This window comes from Mizuhopecten yessoensis, unplaced genomic scaffold (genome assembly GCF_002113885.1).
Source record: "Mizuhopecten yessoensis strain PY_sf001 unplaced genomic scaffold, ASM211388v2 scaffold7515, whole genome shotgun sequence".
NCBI classification, from domain to species: Eukaryota; Metazoa; Mollusca; class Bivalvia; order Pectinida; family Pectinidae; genus Mizuhopecten; species Mizuhopecten yessoensis.
The window spans coordinates 77,920-101,543 of record NW_018407086.1 but is presented as its reverse complement, the minus strand read 5'-3'; the positions used below and the strand labels follow the sequence as shown (position 1 = coordinate 101,543).

Here is a 23,624-nt window from a genome sequence, read left to right as displayed (position 1 = left end):
GAATATGCAATATAATGACTGTGGTAACGTATTTTGAAATAGAAATAGATCTACTAGCCAACTGTGGCAATGATTTTGTGCACAAATATCTAAAAGAGTGTAAAAATTCTTTCTGGGTTGATGTTTGAATTTATTAATTGAAAAATATAGTCTTGTGAAGGATTCTATATCAAAAACACCATTATGGTTTAACAGAAATATAGCTGTTGGTCAGAAATCAGTATTTTTTAAGAATTTTTATGACAAAAATATCATAACTATAAATGACTTGATAACATATCAGAATACTGGAAGCTTTCACAGTTTCCAGGAAATGATTCACGCATACATGTATCAGGTAAAAACAAATTTCCTCCAGTATCATAGCATTTTGTCAGCAATGAGAAAGTTTATATCTTCAAATGAATTTCCTAAAATAAAACTTCCATATCCTCTTTTACCAATGAACATTGAATTATTCCTGAAAAACAGAAAAGGCTCGAAAGATTTCTATAATATTTTTTTATAAAAAAACAAAACTGTACCCAAAGGTAAAAAGAAGTGGAACAAAGTCTTCGACTTGAATGATTCAACATGGGCTCAAATATACAAGATTCCCTTCACTGTTACAAAAAACACCAAACTCTAATGGTTTCAGTACAGAGTTAATCACTTTTTTTTAACCACAAACTCTTTTCTCTTTAAAACACATTTAGTTATTTCTCCTCTCTGTACTCTATGTAACTCTGAAAATGAAACTATTATTCATGTCCTGTGGGAATGTCAAGAAGTCCAGAATTTACAAGATAGTCTAAGAATTCTACTAGATGCTCTTTTCATCCCATTTAATTACAATAAACAATCCTATATTTTTGGATTTTTATCTCAAAATTTCAATAACTGCAAAGTTGATAATGAAATTCTCCTTGTTATTAAACAGTATATTTACAAAATGCGATGCTTTCACAACTTCCTCAACATCAATGGACTTATTAATGCATTAAAACAATTTGATGACTTGAAAAACTTTATTGCTAACAGCAATGGGGAAGCTGCGAGGATTTTTTTTAAAAAAAGTTGGAAAAAATGGGGAAAATTTACTGAGTTGTAATTTTATAGTCCAACTCTCTTCTCTTCAATGCCGTTACAGTGCTTGCTGATTTCCCTCAAAATTAATCAGCTGTTAATATTTATTGCTTCAATCTTGCTAATGAATTGAATTTTAGATAGGAAGTAGTGCCATCTCTCTCTCTCTCTGTCTCTGTTCTGTACAATTACCCATCTTTTCCTGTCATAATTTACAGACTTGTATCTGTTTATTTGTCATGCGTATTTGTCTGAAAAATCTGAAAAAAAATCTAAGCTACAAAACAAGTTTAAATGGTCCACAGAACAAAGTGGTTTCACTCTAAAAAAAAAAAAAAAAAGTTGTGATAATGATGGATTGAAGTGGCAAGATAAAAACGACACGAGGATTGTGGATTGTTCAATTTCTGTGTTTATTTGTACACCCTATTACCAAGGTTGAGGAATCCCCTGAATGGGAAGCATGAGTATATACGATGGATAATGTATCTCAAGTTGAGAAGATCGAATAAGAACATAAATGGATATTCACCCAGCCTAGTGTGTTGTAACAAACGACATTTTCATTCTTCTAAATTTTCTATTTGTGTACCATAATTTCATGTAAAATTTTCGTATATTTTCAAAGACTATTAATGTTTTTTCCTATCTTTCCCTGTCCGCATATGAAGCATAAATGTGGAATAAACAATATACATACCCTGTTGGGTGTTTTTGAACTCTTTTTCATAGAGCCTGTAGACCTTGCCGTGGGCCCTGATGAGATTGTGGGCGGCAATGTAGACTTTGTCCCCGGGGCTGACGATCCCTGGGGCTTTGATGCCCTGTCCGTACCCCTGGACAGATACCACCCATGGCTCGTTCAGTGTGATCCACGTCTTTACCTACAACCAAACAACTTTGCATGGACTGTGAATCATTTGTCCTGCTTCTCCATCTAATAGCAGGCGACGTTTATAGTATCGGTATAATAGGAAACATAATTGCATAATAATGTGAACATAGAGGTGATCTAACAAACCAATCTTTTAACGGCAATTGAAATATCAAAATAATTCAAATATGTGATGTTCTAAAGTTCGTCTATACAAAGTACAATATCTTGTTTTACCCTGTCCCCAAATGTCTGGAAGGCAAGTCTGGCGTAGTCGGCAAAGACGTCAGCTATTGAGGCGTTGAGCCAGCCGCCGCCTCTGTCCTGTAGAGCCTGAGGTAGGTCCCAGTGGTATAGTGTGACCATGGGTGTGATCCCAGCGTCCAACAGGGCGTCTATCAACTGGTTATAGTAATCCACACCTAGCTGATTCACACTACGTGTCGTACCGTCAGGTAATATCCGGGGCCATGACAGGGAGAAACGATAGTGTGTCACCTGAAAATTAAGTGTTTACGATTATTCAACAGGGTAATATTTAACTCAATTATTCAAATTATTCATCCTCCGGGTAATTTTGAACAGTTTTAAAACATTGGTCTAAGATCCTTGGAATACCATTTTTCACCATGAAAGAGCATGAAATACCTCAATTTGTGGGGAAAATATTATATTTTTATTGTAATTTATAACAGGAAATGTTTAATTTTGTCCTTTACAATAAGGTCAGTTTTATAATGGCTGCTAATATTATACAGATTATTTTTGAAAGACAAAATTAAAACTTAGCTAATATGGATTTAGCTCGCAAATATTTCATGAGGCAAAACATTCACGTTAAACTAGTACTCATAAGCGATATAGAGTATAGCACTGAAATAAATGATGCAAACAATCTAATTATTCGTTGTTATCTGTCCAAAGGTGATGGTAAAATTTTGAATCTTTTCCCTGATGAACATTTTGTTATGACATTATGAAGCAAAGTTGGTCGGAATTTAACAAAGAGTCAACTGACTTAAAGTCAAGGTCAATGGATTAAAGGTCAAGGTCAAATTCAGTATATTTTCACTGGTGAAAATTTCGTTATGATACTTTGAAGCAATGTTAGTCGGAATTAAACAAGGTGTCAGTTGATCAAAGGCCAAGGTCACTTGGTCAAAGGTGAAGGTCAAATGTGGTATCTTTTCTCTGGTGAACGTTTCGTTATGACACTTTGAAGCAAAGTTGGTCGGATTTAACAAAGAGTCCACTGACTTAAGGTCAAGGTCACTGGGTCAAAGGTCATGGTAAAATTTTGTTTCTTTTCACTGATGAACATTTTGTTATGACATTATGAAGCAAAATTGGTTGGAATTTAACAAGGAGTCAACTGACTAATGGTCAAGGTCACTGGGTAAAGGTCAATGTCAAATATTGTATCTTTTTACTGATGAACCATTTTTTTATGTTATTATTAAGCAAAGTTGTTCAGAACTTAACACAGAGTCAACTGATCAAAGGTCCAGGTTACGGGGTCCAACGGTTCAAGGTTAATGACAAGTTTTGTATTTTTCACTGATGGACATTTTGTTATGATATAATGAAGCAAAGTTGGTCGGAATCAAAGAATAAGTCAATTGACCAAAGATTAGGGTCACTGGATTAAAGGTCAAGGTCATTTGGATCCAAAGGTCATATACAAAGTGGATCTCTGACTTTGACTATGGCTCTTGATGGGGAGGTATTTAAGGTGAAATAAAACAAATCAAAGCTAACAAATGAGTATTGCACCGGTATTTACATTTCTGTTAGTCCAGCAAATATGGAGGTGGAAGGAAACAAGACTCACATCATAGTACATGTAAAATGCATATTTTGCTTCCTTGCGATTCTTTTTGAAGTCAAAATGTCAAACGTCAAGCTCAGCTATATGAGCAGATCGCTTCTTGATGATAATGGGGGATATATTGCCACAAGACGGGGCCCTTACATACCTGTCAGTGATCTAGTTAAAATTCAGAACAGGGAAAATTTAGATTTGTCTTATTCCATATTGATATAAATCATTTTTTTCACTCTTAAAAGTACCTTCATATCCCTGAGAAGTTTGACGTCGTCCATGTATTTGTGATAACTGTCACACGCCACATCGCCCGTGTCATTATTGTCCACGTGACCTTGGTGAGAAAACGTGTCCCAGATACTCAGCCCTTTACCTGTAATGACGATGAATATACTGTTGCAAAATAGATTGTAATGGAAATGTAGATCTATTAAAGCATAGAGGAAACATTGTTTTAGCCGGAATATAGAATAAAGCAGTGCAGCATTTTAATGACATCCACGTATTGTATTTGAATTCGAACAAATCAAGTTCCCTGATTATCTCAAAGTATTTGGTTCAACTCTCAGAATGTTTCTCTTTTTATTTTATTTTATCTTAGATATACAGAATACCATTTTTTCAAAACTAACTTGGCATATGTTGTAGTATTTTATCATGTAAATTATAATTATGATAAAAAAAATAAAAAAAATACTAGTTAAATGATATCGAGACAAACTGGGTAAGGGCTTATAAATGTGTGGAAATCTTTTTCAAAGCTGTGTGCATCATGCGGGAAGGTAATAAGGACACTTTATCAAACCGAACAATATATCAATATCACTTTAAACATTACAAAAGTTTGACTTTTAGCCCGTTACTAAAACGGTCACACATTCCAAGTCAACACAAACATATCTATGAAGTTCGTGCCGAGATCATGAGGCTATTCAAGATTACTCTTAAGGCATTTGACCCCATAACATAACCTTGACCTTTGTGCAACGTACATCTCTGAAGCTTTCTTGCGATCAGAAGTAGAGCGCAGGACAGATTTGAACAAGAATCTGAGGTGTGTTAAGCAATTCTGACATGAATCTGTTGAGATAGGAATTACTGATAAGTTAATCAAGCATTGTAAAGCAATTTCAATAATCTATTTCTAGTCTCCTGATGACAATACACAAGAAAAAACATAATCCGCTCTGGCTAATACTGGATTAGACCTAAAGGTTAACATCTCTAACCGTCTTCATTCCACGCTCCCTCCACTTGGTACGCTGCCGTCGCAGCGCTCCACGCAAAATGATCCGGGAAACTTCCATAAAAGAATTCATTTTCCTCGGCTAGCGGAATTGGTCTAGGTTCATGTTCTAGGAAACCGTTTTCCTCGATGAGCTGTCGGTAGTATCGTGCCGAGACCTTAGGCGTCCTAGGTCGCGCTGGGTCAGTGAAGTCGACGTAGTGGAGACCAAATCTCTCCGAGGATCCCATAGACCACTCAAAATTATCCATCAGGGACCACGCAGTATACCCACGTACGTCCACGTGGTCTAGGTGAATAGCTGAAATACGATGAAAACGTCTAGATGACGCTTGTCATTTTTATTGAACAAACAATGAGATTTTATAACTGATCAGTATTGGGGACTACTGTATTAGGATGAGTGTTTGTCATTAATACTTAGTGTGTGGTCTATTTTTTATTGAATTATAGAAATAAAATGTGTAGATATTACTCTAGTAATAAACTGTACCCAACAGTATTTGGAAGGAGAAAGCTTGCTTGTTTTGAGCACAAACAATAATTGGGAGCTGTCTGAAACGTGTGTTTCCTTTGTCAAGCTCAGAGTGTGTTCATAGCAAACGTAACATTTATTAAACAATTTATAACAATTAAACATGTTTATATTAGAATACAAGAACATCCATTAATGCAGTTCGATAAAGGATTATCGCTTTTTGCAATGCATATGTGAATTTATGAGTGTGTAATCAATGTATTTTATGTATTGTTTTGTATTGTTTTATATTCATTCATATTAACGAGAACAATGAACCAAAAATTCGTTTTTCGACCTTATTGAGCGATTGTAAAACACCTACAATTATAAAAATCAATGATGTTATTATTGTTTTAGATACGTTAAACACTATGTAACCTTTGAGGACTTGATTGATGTAATTTTTGTGGTAGGAGATTCTGTGGTCGTCTAGCAGTGATCCATTCCTGTCAGATACTCCGTTCTCCGTGATAAATATAGGAACATTCTTATACTGATCCTTCATCCAGTTCAGCATCCGTCGTATTCCAGTAGGGGTCACCTTCAGCCAATCAGATCCCGACCTGACACAACAGATGGTAATAACAAACGAAAATGATGGACACAACTACAAAAATGTCTTTTTAATTCCATTGTTTTGGAAATGTTTAAACTTTTAGATTCTTATCTCCAACAAATATTAAGAATCCCTACATCATCTCCAAAATCAATGGGAATCCCTACATCATCTCCAAAATCCATAGGAATCACTACATCATATCCAAAATCAAAGGGAATGCCTACATCATCTAAAAAATCAATGGAAATCCCTCCATCATCTCCAAAATCAATGGGAATGCCTACATCATCTCCAAAATCAATGGGAATGCCTACATCATCTCCAAAATCAATGGGAATCCCTCCATCATCTCCGAAATCATTGGAAGTCCCTAAATCATTTCCAAAATCAATGGGAATCCCTACATCATCTCCAAAATCATTGGGAATCCCTACATCATCTCCAAAATCAATGGGAATCCCTCCATCATCTCCGAAATCATTGGAAATCCCTAAATCATCTCCAAAATCATTGAGAATCCCTACATCATCTCCAAAATCATTGGGAATCCCTACATCATCTCCAAAATAAATGGGAATGCCTACATCATCACCAAAATCATTGAGAATCCATACATCATCTCCAAAATCAATGGGAATCCCTACATCATCTACAAAATCAATGAGAATCCCTACATCATCTCCAAAATCAGGAATCCCTACATCATCTCCAAAATCAAAAGGAATCCCTACATCATCTCCAAAGTCAATGGGAATCCCTACATCATCTCCAAAATCCATAGGAATCACTACATCATATCCAAAATCAAAGGGAATGCCTACATCATCTAAAAAATCAATGGAAATCCCTCCATCATCTCCAAAATCAATGGGAATGCCTACATCATCTCCAAAATCAATGGGAATGCCTACATCATCTCCAAAATCAATGGGAATCCCTACATCATCTCCAAAATCAATGGGAATCCCTCCATCATCTCCGGAATCATTGGAAGTCCCTAAATCATTTCCAAAATCAATGGGAATCCCTACATCATCTCCAAAATCATTGGGAATCCCTACATCATCTCCAAAATCAATGGGAATCCCTCCATCATCTCCGAAATCATTGGAAATCCCTAAATCATCTCCAAAATCATTGAGAATCCCTACATCATCTCCAAAATCATTGGGAATCCCTACATCATCTCCAAAATAAATGGGAATGCCTACATCATCACCAAAATCATTGAGAATCCATACATCATCTCCAAAATCAATGGGAATCCCTACATCATCTACAAAATCAATGAGAATCCCTACATCATCTCCAAAATCAGGAATCCCTACATCATCTCCAAAATCAAAAGGAATCCCTACATCATCTCCAAAGTCAATGGGAATCCCTACATCATCTCCAAAATCCATAGGAATCACTACATCATATCCAAAATCAAAGGGAATGCCTACATCATCTAAAAAATCAATGGAAATCCCTCCATCATCTCCAAAATCAATGGGAATGCCTACATCATCTCCAAAATCAATGGGAATGCCTACATCATCTCCAAAATCAATGGGAATCCCTACATCATCTCCAAAATCAATGGGAATCCCTCCATCATCTCCGGAATCATTGGAAGTCCCTAAATCATTTCCAAAATCAATGGGAATCCCTACATCATCTCCAAAATCATTGGGAATCCCTACATCATCTCCAAAATCAATGGGAATCCCTCCATCATCTCCGAAATCATTGGAAATCCCTAAATCATCTCCAAAATCATTGAGAATCCCTACATCATCTCCAAAATCATTGGGAATCCCTACATCATCTCCAAAATAAATGGGAATGCCTACATCATCACCAAAATCATTGAGAATCCATACATCATCTCCAAAATCAATGGGAATCCCTACATCATCTACAAAATCAATGAGAATCCCTACATCATCTCCAAAATCAGGAATCCCTACATCATCTCCAAAATCAAAAGGAATCCCTACATCATCTCCAAAGTCAATGGGAATCCCTACATCATCTCCAAAATCCATAGGAATCACTACATCATATCCAAAATCAAAGGGAATGCCTACATCATCTAAAAAATCAATGGAAATCCCTCCATCATCTCCAAAATCAATGGGAATGCCTACATCATCTCCAAAATCAATGGGAATGCCTACATCATCTCCAAAATCAATGGGAATCCCTACATCATCTCCAAAATCAATGGGAATCCCTCCATCATCTCCGGAATCATTGGAAGTCCCTAAATCATTTCCAAAATCAATGGGAATCCCTACATCATCTCCAAAATCATTGGGAATCCCTACATCATCTCCAAAATCAATGGGAATCCCTCCATCATCTCCGAAATCATTGGAAATCCCTAAATCATCTCCAAAATCATTGAGAATCCCTACATCATCTCCAAAATCATTGGGAATCCCTACATCATCTCCAAAATAAATGGGAATGCCTACATCATCACCAAAATCATTGAGAATCCATACATCATCTCCAAAATCAATGGGAATCCCTACATCATCTACAAAATCAATGAGAATCCCTACATCATCTCCAAAATCAGGAATCCCTACATCATCTCCAAAATCAAAAGGAATCCCTACATCATCTCCAAAGTCAATGGGAATCCCTACATCATCTCCAAAATCCATAGGAATCACTACATCATATCCAAAATCAAAGGGAATGCCTACATCATCTAAAAAATCAATGGAAATCCCTCCATCATCTCCAAAATCAATGGGAATGCCTACATCATCTCCAAAATCAATGGGAATGCCTACATCATCTCCAAAATCAATGGGAATCCCTACATCATCTCCAAAATCAATGGGAATCCCTCCATCATCTCCGGAATCATTGGAAGTCCCTAAATCATTTCCAAAATCAATGGGAATCCCTACATCATCTCCAAAATCATTGGGAATCCCTACATCATCTCCAAAATCAATGGGAATCCCTCCATCATCTCCGAAATCATTGGAAATCCCTAAATCATCTCCAAAATCATTGAGAATCCCTACATCATCTCCAAAATCATTGGGAATCCCTACATCATCTCCAAAATAAATGGGAATGCCTACATCATCACCAAAATCATTGAGAATCCATACATCATCTCCAAAATCAATGGGAATCCCTACATCATCTACAAAATCAATGAGAATCCCTACATCATCTCCAAAATCAGGAATCCCTACATCATCTCCAAAATCAAAAGGAATCCCTACATCATCTCCAAAGTCAATGGGAATCCCTACATCATCTCCAAAATCCATAGGAATCACTACATCATATCCAAAATCAAAGGGAATGCCTACATCATCTAAAAAATCAATGGAAATCCCTCCATCATCTCCAAAATCAATGGGAATGCCTACATCATCTCCAAAATCAATGGGAATGCCTACATCATCTCCAAAATCAATGGGAATCCCTACATCATCTCCAAAATCAATGGGAATCCCTCCATCATCTCCGGAATCATTGGAAGTCCCTAAATCATTTCCAAAATCAATGGGAATCCCTACATCATCTCCAAAATCATTGGGAATCCCTACATCATCTCCAAAATCAATGGGAATCCCTCCATCATCTCCGAAATCATTGGAAATCCCTAAATCATCTCCAAAATCATTGAGAATCCCTACATCATCTCCAAAATCATTGGGAATCCCTACATCATCTCCAAAATAAATGGGAATGCCTACATCATCACCAAAATCATTGAGAATCCATACATCATCTCCAAAATCAATGGGAATCCCTACATCATCTACAAAATCAATGAGAATCCCTACATCATCTCCAAAATCAGGAATCCCTACATCATCTCCAAAATCAAAAGGAATCCCTACATCATCTCCAAAGTCAATGGGAATCCCTACATCATCTCCAAAATCCATAGGAATCACTACATCATATCCAAAATCAAAGGGAATGCCTACATCATCTAAAAAATCAATGGAAATCCCTCCATCATCTCCAAAATCAATGGGAATGCCTACATCATCTCCAAAATCAATGGGAATGCCTACATCATCTCCAAAATCAATGGGAATCCCTACATCATCTCCAAAATCAATGGGAATCCCTCCATCATCTCCGGAATCATTGGAAGTCCCTAAATCATTTCCAAAATCAATGGGAATCCCTACATCATCTCCAAAATCATTGGGAATCCCTACATCATCTCCAAAATCAATGGGAATCCCTCCATCATCTCCGAAATCATTGGAAATCCCTAAATCATCTCCAAAATCATTGAGAATCCCTACATCATCTCCAAAATCATTGGGAATCCCTACATCATCTCCAAAATAAATGGGAATGCCTACATCATCACCAAAATCATTGAGAATCCATACATCATCTCCAAAATCAATGGGAATCCCTACATCATCTACAAAATCAATGAGAATCCCTACATCATCTCCAAAATCAGGAATCCCTACATCATCTCCAAAATCAAAAGGAATCCCTACATCATCTCCAAAGTCAATGGGAATCCCTACATCATCTCCAAAATCCATAGGAATCACTACATCATATCCAAAATCAAAGGGAATGCCTACATCATCTAAAAAATCAATGGAAATCCCTCCATCATCTCCAAAATCAATGGGAATGCCTACATCATCTCCAAAATCAATGGGAATGCCTACATCATCTCCAAAATCAATGGGAATCCCTACATCATCTCCAAAATCAATGGGAATCCCTCCATCATCTCCGGAATCATTGGAAGTCCCTAAATCATTTCCAAAATCAATGGGAATCCCTACATCATCTCCAAAATCATTGGGAATCCCTACATCATCTCCAAAATCAATGGGAATCCCTCCATCATCTCCGAAATCATTGGAAATCCCTAAATCATCTCCAAAATCATTGAGAATCCCTACATCATCTCCAAAATCATTGGGAATCCCTACATCATCTCCAAAATAAATGGGAATGCCTACATCATCACCAAAATCATTGAGAATCCATACATCATCTCCAAAATCAATGGGAATCCCTACATCATCTACAAAATCAATGAGAATCCCTACATCATCTCCAAAATCAGGAATCCCTACATCATCTCCAAAATCAAAAGGAATCCCTACATCATCTCCAAAGTCAATGGGAATCCCTACATCATCTCCAAAATCCATAGGAATCACTACATCATATCCAAAATCAAAGGGAATGCCTACATCATCTAAAAAATCAATGGAAATCCCTCCATCATCTCCAAAATCAATGGGAATGCCTACATCATCTCCAAAATCAATGGGAATGCCTACATCATCTCCAAAATCAATGGGAATCCCTACATCATCTCCAAAATCAATGGGAATCCCTATATCATCTCCAAAATCATTGGGAATCCCTACATCATCTCCAAAATCAATAGGAATCCCTACTCATCTACAAAATCGATAGGAATCCCTATATCATCTCCAAAATCAATGGGAATGCCTACATCATTTCCAAAATCAATAGGAATCCCTACATCATCTCCAAAATCATTTGGAATCCCTACATCATCTCCAAAATCAATGGGAATCCCTACATCATCTCCAAAATCAATAGGAATCCCTACATCATCTCAAAAATCAATGGGAATCCCTACATCATCTACAAAATCAATGGGAATCCCTACATCATCTCTAAAATCAATGGGAATCCCTACATCNCAACAGGAATCCCTACATCATCTCCAAAATCAAAGGGAATGCCTATATCATCTCCAAAAGCAATGGAAATCCCTACATCATCTCCATTTTCATTGGGAATCCCTACATCATCTCCAAAATCAATTGGAATCCCTACATCATCTACAAAATCAATAGGAATCCCTCCATCATCTCCAAAATCATTGAGAATCCCTACATCATCTCCAAAATCATTGAGAATCCCTTCATCATCTCCAAAATCCAAGGGACCCGCAAACGATGCAAATATCTTCTCTTCACCTTTATAATATATGTCATGACAGAATTGAAGGCTCATGGATGGTTATCAAACAATTGGTATCAAACATCAAAATTCTGACCAAACGCTGATAGACTGATACCTATTCTTTACAGAGAAGCCACATCAAAATCGAAGGCCTGCAATTGTGCCTTTTTGCAGACGCGCGATTCCTATTAATTGTATAACATGTAGAGAGGTCATGTATGACTTTGTAACAAATTTCGGACAATCCTAACCTAATTATACACAAAGTGGCATATATAACCTAATTATACACAAAGTGGCATATACAACCTAATTATACACAAAGTGGCATATACAACCTAATTATACACAAAGTGGCATATACAACCTAATTATACGCAAAGTGGCATATACAACCTAAGTATACACAAAGTGGTATGGTACAGTATACAGTAGAGGGTTGTGGCCATGGGTGATATTTTTGTTAAATGGCTAACCCCTGTAGAATGATATGTAAAAAAATATAAAAACAAAACTGTACTAAAATTGGTATAAGCATGATGAAATGGGCTATGTGAGCTTCACATTTGTAAAAAAAAAAGAAGAAACCCCGATGTTTTGATGATTTACTCATTATGTATACCTTTTATTATCATGTTAAAAGTCTTTCCAATTTAAGCGTTATTTTTTTATGAATATTATATTTAACTCAAAATTCAAATATCGGAGTAAAATGAGCTTGAAAGGGCACCCGCATTAATAAATACACTTCACAATACAGTAAATACAAAGACATTTCTTACCCAAGCCAGGAAGGGTCTTTGGAAACTCTGACGTCCATATCCGAGTAGTAATCATGTGGCACGGCCGGGTCTTCGTAGTGCTCTACGACGTCTGAGGTGTAGAAATTCAGTCCGATGAAATCAGCTGAACCTGAAAAATAATCAAAACAAAAGGCTATCAAGAAACAATATTTAAAGGATTTTTACTTATATTACATATATTACATATATTTCTTATATTACTTATACATGGATTACATATATTGCATATATTACTTATATAACATATATTTCTTATATTACATATATTGCATATATTACATATATTACATATATTATATATATTACATATATTACATATATTACTTATATTACATATATTACATATATTACTTATATTACATATATTACATATATTACATATATTACTTATATTACATATATTACATATATTACTTATATTACATATATTACTTATATTACATATATTACATATATTACTTATATTACTTATATTACATATATTACATATATTACTTATATTACATATATTACATATATTACTTATATTACATATATTACTTATATTACTTATATTACATATATTACATATATTACTTATATTACATATATTACATATATTACTTATATTACATATATTACTTATATTACTTATATTACATATATTACTTATATTACATATGTTACATATAGTACATATATTATTTATATTACATATATTACGTATATTACATATATTACTTATATTACATAAATTACTTAATTTACATATATTACTTATATTACATTTAAATGTGGAAACATATACAGTATGCCATACATTAATTACTAAACACCATACCGCTGTTACCTCCATCTAGCAGCCAAAAGGTTGGAAATCAAAACTAATCTAAAAAACAGTTCAAAGAGAAGGAAGATCGTGTAAAATCCCTGAATGATATCAAATTCCAAATTAGAGATGAACTGGATATTATAAAATTGATATGAAGTTAGTTGTAAATATAATGCACATTGTCACTTTTCAAAAGAGATAGTTTTAGCCATCAAGGTTACGGAAAACCACGGTCTATACAATTTTGTTTGTTTGTGTGTTATGTCCTATTAGCAGTTATGGTAATTTAAAGACGTGCCAGGTTTTGGTGGTGGAGGAAAGCCGGAGTTCCCAGAGCAAAACCACCGACCTATGTCCAGTACCTCGCGACTGCCCCACGTAGGTCTCGAGCCCGTGACCTTGTGGTTGAGGGCTAGTGGGCTATCTTGTACATCAGCTAAAGCCAAATCCTGTAACGTTATATGGGGCTTTTACACACTTTCCTCTATTTCCCTCTATATCTACGTATGTTTCCGAACACCTTTAATTCTTACTCTTTTGTCATTGCTTAGTCCTAAATGGACGAAAAGGTCATATTGTGCTGTGAATTGTTTACTTTATTTGACTGATTCAAACGAAACTTTTAAATAGAAGTTGCCTTACTTTGTGATTCTTGTACTCATTTATATTCTATACCGAGTGGCTAAGTAATGCACTAACACCATAACATTAGTGTTTTATGTGAACCATGTGTTTTATCACATTTTGTTATGTCATAAGGTACTAATTTGATGACGTCACAGAAGAATTGAACATCTTATGTTCAATACATATATTTACATTCTACATTTTATAGTTAATATTGATGAAATATAGGTATTCCGTTATACTTTTCGGCAAAATGTCAACATTTTTAATGATCGTCCAATGTTTTTTGAGAAGCTTCAAAATAACGCTGTACAAATTGTGTTCATAGCAAAAGAAACTCAATTAAAATAGAGGACCTTGAAGTTGATCCCGTATACCGAATACACCAGGTCTTGTCTATCAACGATGTGTTGTACAGGGAAGACCCAGTATAACTATATATGCCATGATTTAAAAAAAATCATGTACTGTAACGCTATATAACACACACACCTTATATATTTATATGAATAACCATCCCCTGACATAACCTAATATATTTATACATGTATGTATTACCATCCCCTGACACACACTTAATATATGTATACATGTATGTACTACCATCCCCTGACACGAACCTGATATATTTATATGAATTACCATCCCCTAACACACACACACCTAATCTATTGTATATATTTATATGAATAACCATCCCCTGACACGAACCTGATATATTTATATGAATTACCAACTCCTAACACACACATATATGTATACATGTATGTATTCCCATCCCATGACACACACACACATACTATTTATTTATATGTATAACCACCCCCTAACACACACACACCTAATCTATTGTATATATTTATATGAATAACCATCCCCTGACACACACTGCTTATATAAATTTATATGAATTACCACCCCATGACATACACCTAATATATGTACACATGTATGTATTACTATCCCCTGACACACACTTAATATATGTAGACATGTATGTATTACCAGCCCCTGACACTCACATCTTATATATATTTATATGTATGTCCTGACACACACACCTTATATAAATTAATATGAATTAACATCCCCTCACATAAACCTAATATATGTATACATGTATGTATTTCCATCCCATGACACACACACACCTTATATAAATTTATATGAATAACCATCCCCTGACACGAACCTGATATATTTATATGAATTACCAACCCCAGACATACACACATAATATATATTTATATGTATTACCAATCCCTGACACACACATTATATATATTTATACATGTATGTATTTCCATCCCATGACACACACACACCTTATATATTTATATGAATTACCAACCCCAGACATACACACATAATATATATTTATATGTATGTCCTGACACACACACCTTATATAAATTTATATGAATTACCAACCCCAGACATACACACATAATATATATTTATATGTATTACCATCGCCTGTCACATACACACATACTATATATTTATATGTATGTCCTGACACACACACCTTATATAAATTAATATGAATTAACATCCCCTGACATAACCTAATATATTTATACATGTATGTATTTCCATCCCATGACACACACACACCTTCTAGATATTAATATGAATTACCATCCCCAACCATACACCTAATATATTTATACATGTATGTATTTCCATCCCATGACACACACACACCTTATATATTTATATGAATTACCAACTCCTAACACACACATATATGTATACATGAATGTACTACCATCCCCTGACACCCACACCTTATATATATTTATATGAATTACCATCCCCTGACATACACTTAATATATGTATACATGTATGTATTACCATCCCATGACACACACACACACACCTTATATATATTAATATGAATTACCATCCCCAGACATACACCTAATATATGTATACATGTATGTATTACCATCCCCTGACACACACACCTTATATATATTTATATGAATTACCATCCCCTGACATACACCTAGTATATTTAACATGTATGTATTACCATCCCCTGACACTCACACCTTATATATATATTTATATGAATTATCATCCCCTGAAATACACCTAATATATGTATACATGTATGTATTACCATCCCCTGACACACACACCTTATATATATTTATATGAATTCCCATCCCCTGACATACACCTAATATATTTAACATGTATGTATTACCATCCCCTGACACTCACACCTTATATATATTTATATGAATTACCATCCCCAGACATACACCTAAGATATTTAAACATGTAAGTATTACCATCCCCTGACATACACACATAATATATACTTATATGTATTACAGTCCCCTGACACACACATTATATATATTTATATGTATTACCATCCCCTGACATACGCATCTTATATATATTTATATGAATTACCAACCCCAGACATACACACATAATATATATTTATATGTATTACCAATCCCTGACACACACATTATATATATTTATATCAATTACCAACCCCAGACATTCACACATAATATATACTTATATGTATTACAGTCCCGTGACACACACATTATGTGTATTTATATGTATTACCCCCCCCTAACACACACACATAATATATACTTATATGTATTACAGTCCCGTGACACACACATTATGTGTATTTATATGTATTACCCCCCCCTGACACACACACACATACTATATATGCATATGTATAACCACCCCCTAACACACACTATATGAATTACCATTCCCTGACATAAACCTCATATATGTATACATGTATGTACTCCCATCCCCTGACATACGAATCTTATATATATTTATATGGATTACCATCCCCTGACCCACACACATAATATATACTTATATGTATTACAGTCCCGTGACACACACATTATGTATATTTATATGTATTACCATCCAATGACAAACACACCTAATATATATTATATGAATTACCAACCCCAGACATTCACACATAATATATACTTATATGTATTACAGTCCCGTGACACACACATTATGTGTATTTATATGTATTACCCCCCCCTAACACACACTATATGAATTACCATTCCCTGACATAAACCTGGTATGTTTATAATAATCAATACATCTCCAGCACAGTCAGACATACGCACTTAGGAAGATCTTAGCTAGATGGCATAGGACTAATAGTTATCGCCTGATAAGGCAGCTCCTGCCAATTTCTCAATATTGTATTGATTAATATATATGCTAATCGTATTGACTGTATACAATTGTATATATATGAACTGAAAAGCGCTTTAGGGTGGCTTATGTTAGCTAGTTAGGGCGCTATATCAAATGTTGTATATTTATTTATTTATATTTATGTATTACCATCCCCTGACACACTCCTGATATATTTAAATGTATTACCATCCCCTGACAAACACACCTAATATATATTCATATGAATTACCATCCCCTAACACACACACACCTAATCTATTGTATATATTTATATAAAATACCATCCCCTGACACGAACCTGATATATTTATATGAATTACCAACTCCTAACACACACCTAATATATATTATAAGAATTACCAACCCCTTACACACCATATATATATATATATATTTATATGCATAACCACCCCTGACACACACCTTATGTATATATCTGTATTACCACCCCCTGCAGCACTCCTGATATATTAATGTGTCTCATTATTCCCTGACACTAACAACTAATATTTATTTACATGTATTACCATCCCCTGACCCACACACATAATATATATTAATATCTATTACCAAACCCTGACACACACTTTATATAATATATTTATATGTATTACCAACCCCTAACACACACATTATATATATTTATATGTATTACCATCCCCTGACATACACACCTAATATATATTTATATGGATTACCAACCCCTGTCACACACCTTTTACATATTTATATGTATTACCATCCCCTGACACACACCTGGTATATTTATAAGTAATTCCATCCCCTGACACATACACACACACATACTATATTTTTATATGTATAACCACCCCCTAATACACACACCTAATCTATTGTATATATTTATATAAATTACCATCCCCTGACACACACCTGATATATTTATATGAATTACCAACTCCTAACACACACCTAATATATATAATATGAATTACCAACCCCTTACTCACCCTATATATCTATATCTATATGTATAACCACCCCTGACACACACCTTATGTATATATATGTATAACAATCCCCTGACACACACACACACGTACTATATATTTATATGTATAACCATCCCTGACACACACCTTATGTATATATATGTATAACCATCCCTTGACACATACACACATACTATATATTTATATGTATAACCACCCCCTAACACACACACACCTAATCTATTGTATATATGCATATATTTACATTTGCATGGCATTGTCACTATAGCCTCTTTGGAAGCTGTGTCGTTGATGGGACTTTAATTACCATGCATCACGAGCGTATTAATACAACACTGACCGGAACTACAATATCCAATATAAATAAACATGACGGCTGCTGAAATATCGCTGGGCGTTGTGAGATTTGACAATGTCATTGTAAATTTATGTGCAAAAATAAAAAATAAAATAAAAAATAAAATAAAAAACACCTTTATTACAACGAAATCAAGACCAAGGTCTGCAATATCGTACAAAATGCACATCGGCTGAAATCACCAATGCCGGCAATGGAAACAATTTTAACGCTCATGCAATTTATCAGAAATATCGTCTGTTACACTGCACCGATCAACAGGGGTTCGTTACAAATGTCAGAAATACACATATTCTATAGACCTACTGACACATATGTTACAGACCTACTGATATGAGTCACAGCACACATAAACATTTCAGACATTTGTAACGAACCTGTGCTCCGTCGTAAGATCACTCACTTCAAACGCTATCAGTTTCACGCGTCTCGCATCCACGGACGGTTCCTCGGTTTCTGACGACATGTCAAATAACGAGTCTGTTATAGAATCTACCGACTCTTGTCAGGTTCCCATACAATCAACCAATAAATTCACGCCTGGATTCTTCACAAAAGGAGCAAAGAGAAAAGTTCTAATTAACTTCCAAAAATAACTCCCTCGTGGAGGGCAAGGTCGGATTTACGGTGTGCACTGTATTTGTCCATGCGCGAAATTTGTTCCGGGGAAAAATCGAAACAATTTCAAATCTAACTTTCAGCTCAGAGTTCTATTGATAAAATTAAATCACGCTATAGACATATCATACGCATAACAAGTGTTTGTTAAAATTTCAAAGTACTACTTTGTTTGCCAATCAGCACGCGACAATACGCTGTTCAAACTATTCACGAAATTGTGTGGACTGTCGATAAGGCTGGCATTTTTAATTTTAAATATAAATTATAAGTTAAAAAAGAACATAAGAGGCAGCGAAAACGTAAATATAAGTATTGAACTGTTTTTGTATGGTATCTATGATCTATTTGAATGACACAGCTTTGCAAGAAAACAAATCATAATGCGCTAGCGCGCATTATGTTGTTTGATTGCAAAGCTGTGTCATTCAAATAGATCAAAAATACCATACAAAAACAGTTCAATGCTTAAATAAATAACCATCCCCTGACATACATCTGATATATTTATATGAATTACCAACTCTTAACACACACCTAATATATATTAAATAAATTACCAACCCCTTACACACCCTTTAAATATATATTTATATGTATAACCATCCCCTGACACACACACACACATACTATATATGTATATGTATTACCATCGCCTGACACATACACACATACTATATATTTATATGTATAACCACCCCATAATACACACGCACCTAATCTATTGTATATATTTATATGAATTACCAACCCCTTACACACCCTATATATATATATTTATATGTATGTCCACCCCTGACACACACACACACACACACACATACTATATATTTATATGTATTACCACCCCCTGACACACACACACACAATATATATATGTATATGTATAGCCACCCCCTGACACACACACATAATATATATTTATATGTATTACCACCCCCTAACACACCCACACCTAATCTATTGTATATGTTTATATAAATTACCTTCCCCTGACACACTACTGATATATTTATATGAATTACCAACTCCTAACACACACCTAATATATATAATATGAATTACCAACCCCTTACACACCCTATATATATATATTTATATGTATAACCACCCCTGACACACACACACACACATACTATATATTTTTATGTATAACCACCTCTGACACACACACACACACACACACATTATATATTTATATGTATTACCATCGCCTGCCACACACACACATACTATATATGTATATGTATAACCACCCCCTGACACACACACACACAATATATATATGTATATGTATAGCCACCCCCTAACACACACACATAATATATATTTATATGTATTACCATCGCCTGACACACACACACATACTATTTATTTATATGTATAACCACCCCCTAACACACACACACCAAATCTATTGTATATATTTATATGAATTACCATCTCCTGACACACACCTGATATATTTATATAAATTACCAACTCTTAACACACACCTAATATATATTATATGAATTACCAACCCCTTACACACCCTATATAAATATATTTATATGTATAACCACCCCTGACACACACCTGATATATTTATGTGTATCATCATTCCGTGACACTAACAACTAATATTTATTTACATGTATTACCATCTCCTGACCCACACACATAATATACATTTATATCTATTACCAAACCCTGACACACACTTTATATAATATATTGATATTAATTACCAACCCCCGACACACACATTATATATATTTATATGTATTTACATCCCCTGACATACACACCTAATATTATAAGTTACACTGATTTTTGGCAGGGTGTACGGGATGGTATGACCCTTAAGGATTTCGTATTGCCTGAGGCCGATAGGCCGAAGGAAATACGAAATCATGTAGGGTCATACCATCCCGTATACCCTGCCAAAAATCCGTGTAACGAATTTATTACCCCTTTGAGTCTTTTATAATAAAAGCAAAGAAAAATAACAGGCACAGTACCTCATTTAGTTTCGTTTTATCAAATTCCTCGAACTGTTCTTCCTGATTCTTTTCTTTTAAATACGTTCTCAGCATGTTTGCCGCTCCTCTGTTCGACTTTTGTGTGTTATGTGGCACATAGTAAGCCCTTTTTGCGAGTATTTCCTCATCAGTATGCGAAGCGAAACGTTTTGCCATTTTGTAAACAGCGAAGCAGACGACGAATGCGAGTTGTCTCCCGATGCCCGGTCGCAAGATACAAAGACACGTGACACGTATACCCCTTGTAAAATCACGTGATTCCACCGTATTACTGCTGAGAATCACGTGACATAACCGTATACCCCCTGAGATTTTCGTATACCCCCTGAGATTTACGAATGCGGTTTGGTACACTGTAGTTTTTAACCAATCAGATTCCCAGATTTTTCTCAAAGGGTTAATAAATATTTACATGTATTACCAACCCCTGACACACACCTGATATATTTATATGTATTACCATCCCCTGACATACACACCTAATATATTTATATGTATTACCATCCCCTGACACACACACACATACAATATATTTATATGTATAACCACCTCTGACACACACACATATTTTATATTTATATGTATTACCATCCGCTGTCACATACACACAAACTATATTTTTATATGTATTACCACTGCCTAACACAAACACACACATACAATATATGTATATGTATAACCATCCCTGACACACACACACATACTATATATTTATATGTATTACCACCCCCTGACACACACACACACAATATTTATATGTATATGTATAGCCACCCCCTGACACACACACATAATATATATTTATATGTATTACCACCCCCTAACACACACACACCTAATCTATTGTATATGTTTATATAAATAACCTTCCCCTGACACACTACTGATATATTTATATGGATTACCAACCCCTTACACACCCTATATATATATATTTATATGTATAACCACCCCTGACACACACACACACACATACTATATATTTTTATGTATAACCACCTCTGACACACACACACACACACACACATTATATATTTATATGTATTACCATCGCCTGCCACACACACACATACTATATATGTATATGTATAACCACCCCCTGACACACACACACACAATATATATATGTATATGTATAGCCACCCCCTAACACACACACATAATATATATTTATATGTATTACCATCGCCTGACACACACACACATACTATTTATTTATATGTATAACCACCCCCTAACACACACACACCAAATCTATTGTATATATTTATATGAATTACCATCTCCTGACACACACCTGATATATTTATATAAATTACCAACTCTTAACACACACCTAATATATATTATATGAATTACCAACCCCTTACACACCCTATATAAATATATTTATATGTATAACCACCCCTGACACACACCTGATATATTTATGTGTATCATCATTCCGTGACACTAACAACTAATATTTATTTACATGTATTACCATCTCCTGACCCACACACATAATATACATTTATATCTATTACCAAACCCTGACACACACTTTATATAATATATTGATATTAATTACCAACCCCCGACACACACATTATATATATTTATATGTATTTACATCCCCTGACATACACACCTAATATTATAAGTTACACTGATTTTTGGCAGGGTGTACGGGATGGTATGACCCTTAAGGATTTCGTATTGCCTGAGGCCGATAGGCCGAAGGAAATACGAAATCATGTAGGGTCATACCATCCCGTATACCCTGCCAAAAATCCGTGTAACGAATTTATTACCCCTTTGAGTCTTTTATAATAAAAGCAAAGAAAAATAACAGGCACAGTACCTCATTTAGTTTCGTTTTATCAAATTCCTCGAACTGTTCTTCCTGATTCTTTTCTTTTAAATACGTTCTCAGCATGTTTGCCGCTCCTCTGTTCGACTTTTGTGTGTTATGTGGCACATAGTAAGCCCTTTTTGCGAGTATTTCCTCATCAGTATGCGAAGCGAAACGTTTTGCCATTTTGTAAACAGCGAAGCAGACGACGAATGCGAGTTGTCTCCCGATGCCCATATTTATATGTATTACCATCCCCTGACATACACACCTAATATATTTATATGTATAACCACCC

The 23,624-nt window shown here is 34.9% G+C and overlaps 1 protein-coding gene across 1 annotated transcript in view; it reads right to left on the bottom strand.

Annotated features, from left to right (window-relative positions):
- Positions 1-23,624, bottom strand: part of LOC110453818 (lactase-phlorizin hydrolase-like) — a gene marked incomplete at its 3' end in the record, with an annotated part of 105,186 nt that overhangs the window by 7,957 nt on the left and 73,605 nt on the right. The window contains exons 32-37 of the mRNA XM_021502987.1: positions 12,830-12,959; positions 5,909-6,093; positions 4,994-5,311; positions 4,010-4,137; positions 2,177-2,437; positions 1,766-1,949 (exon numbers count right to left, since the gene is read on the bottom strand). Coding sequence (XP_021358662.1) covers positions 1,766-1,949; positions 2,177-2,437; positions 4,010-4,137; positions 4,994-5,311; positions 5,909-6,093; positions 12,830-12,959 — 1,206 coding nt within the window. The remainder of the gene's footprint in view (positions 1-1,765; positions 1,950-2,176; positions 2,438-4,009; positions 4,138-4,993; positions 5,312-5,908; positions 6,094-12,829; positions 12,960-23,624) is intronic.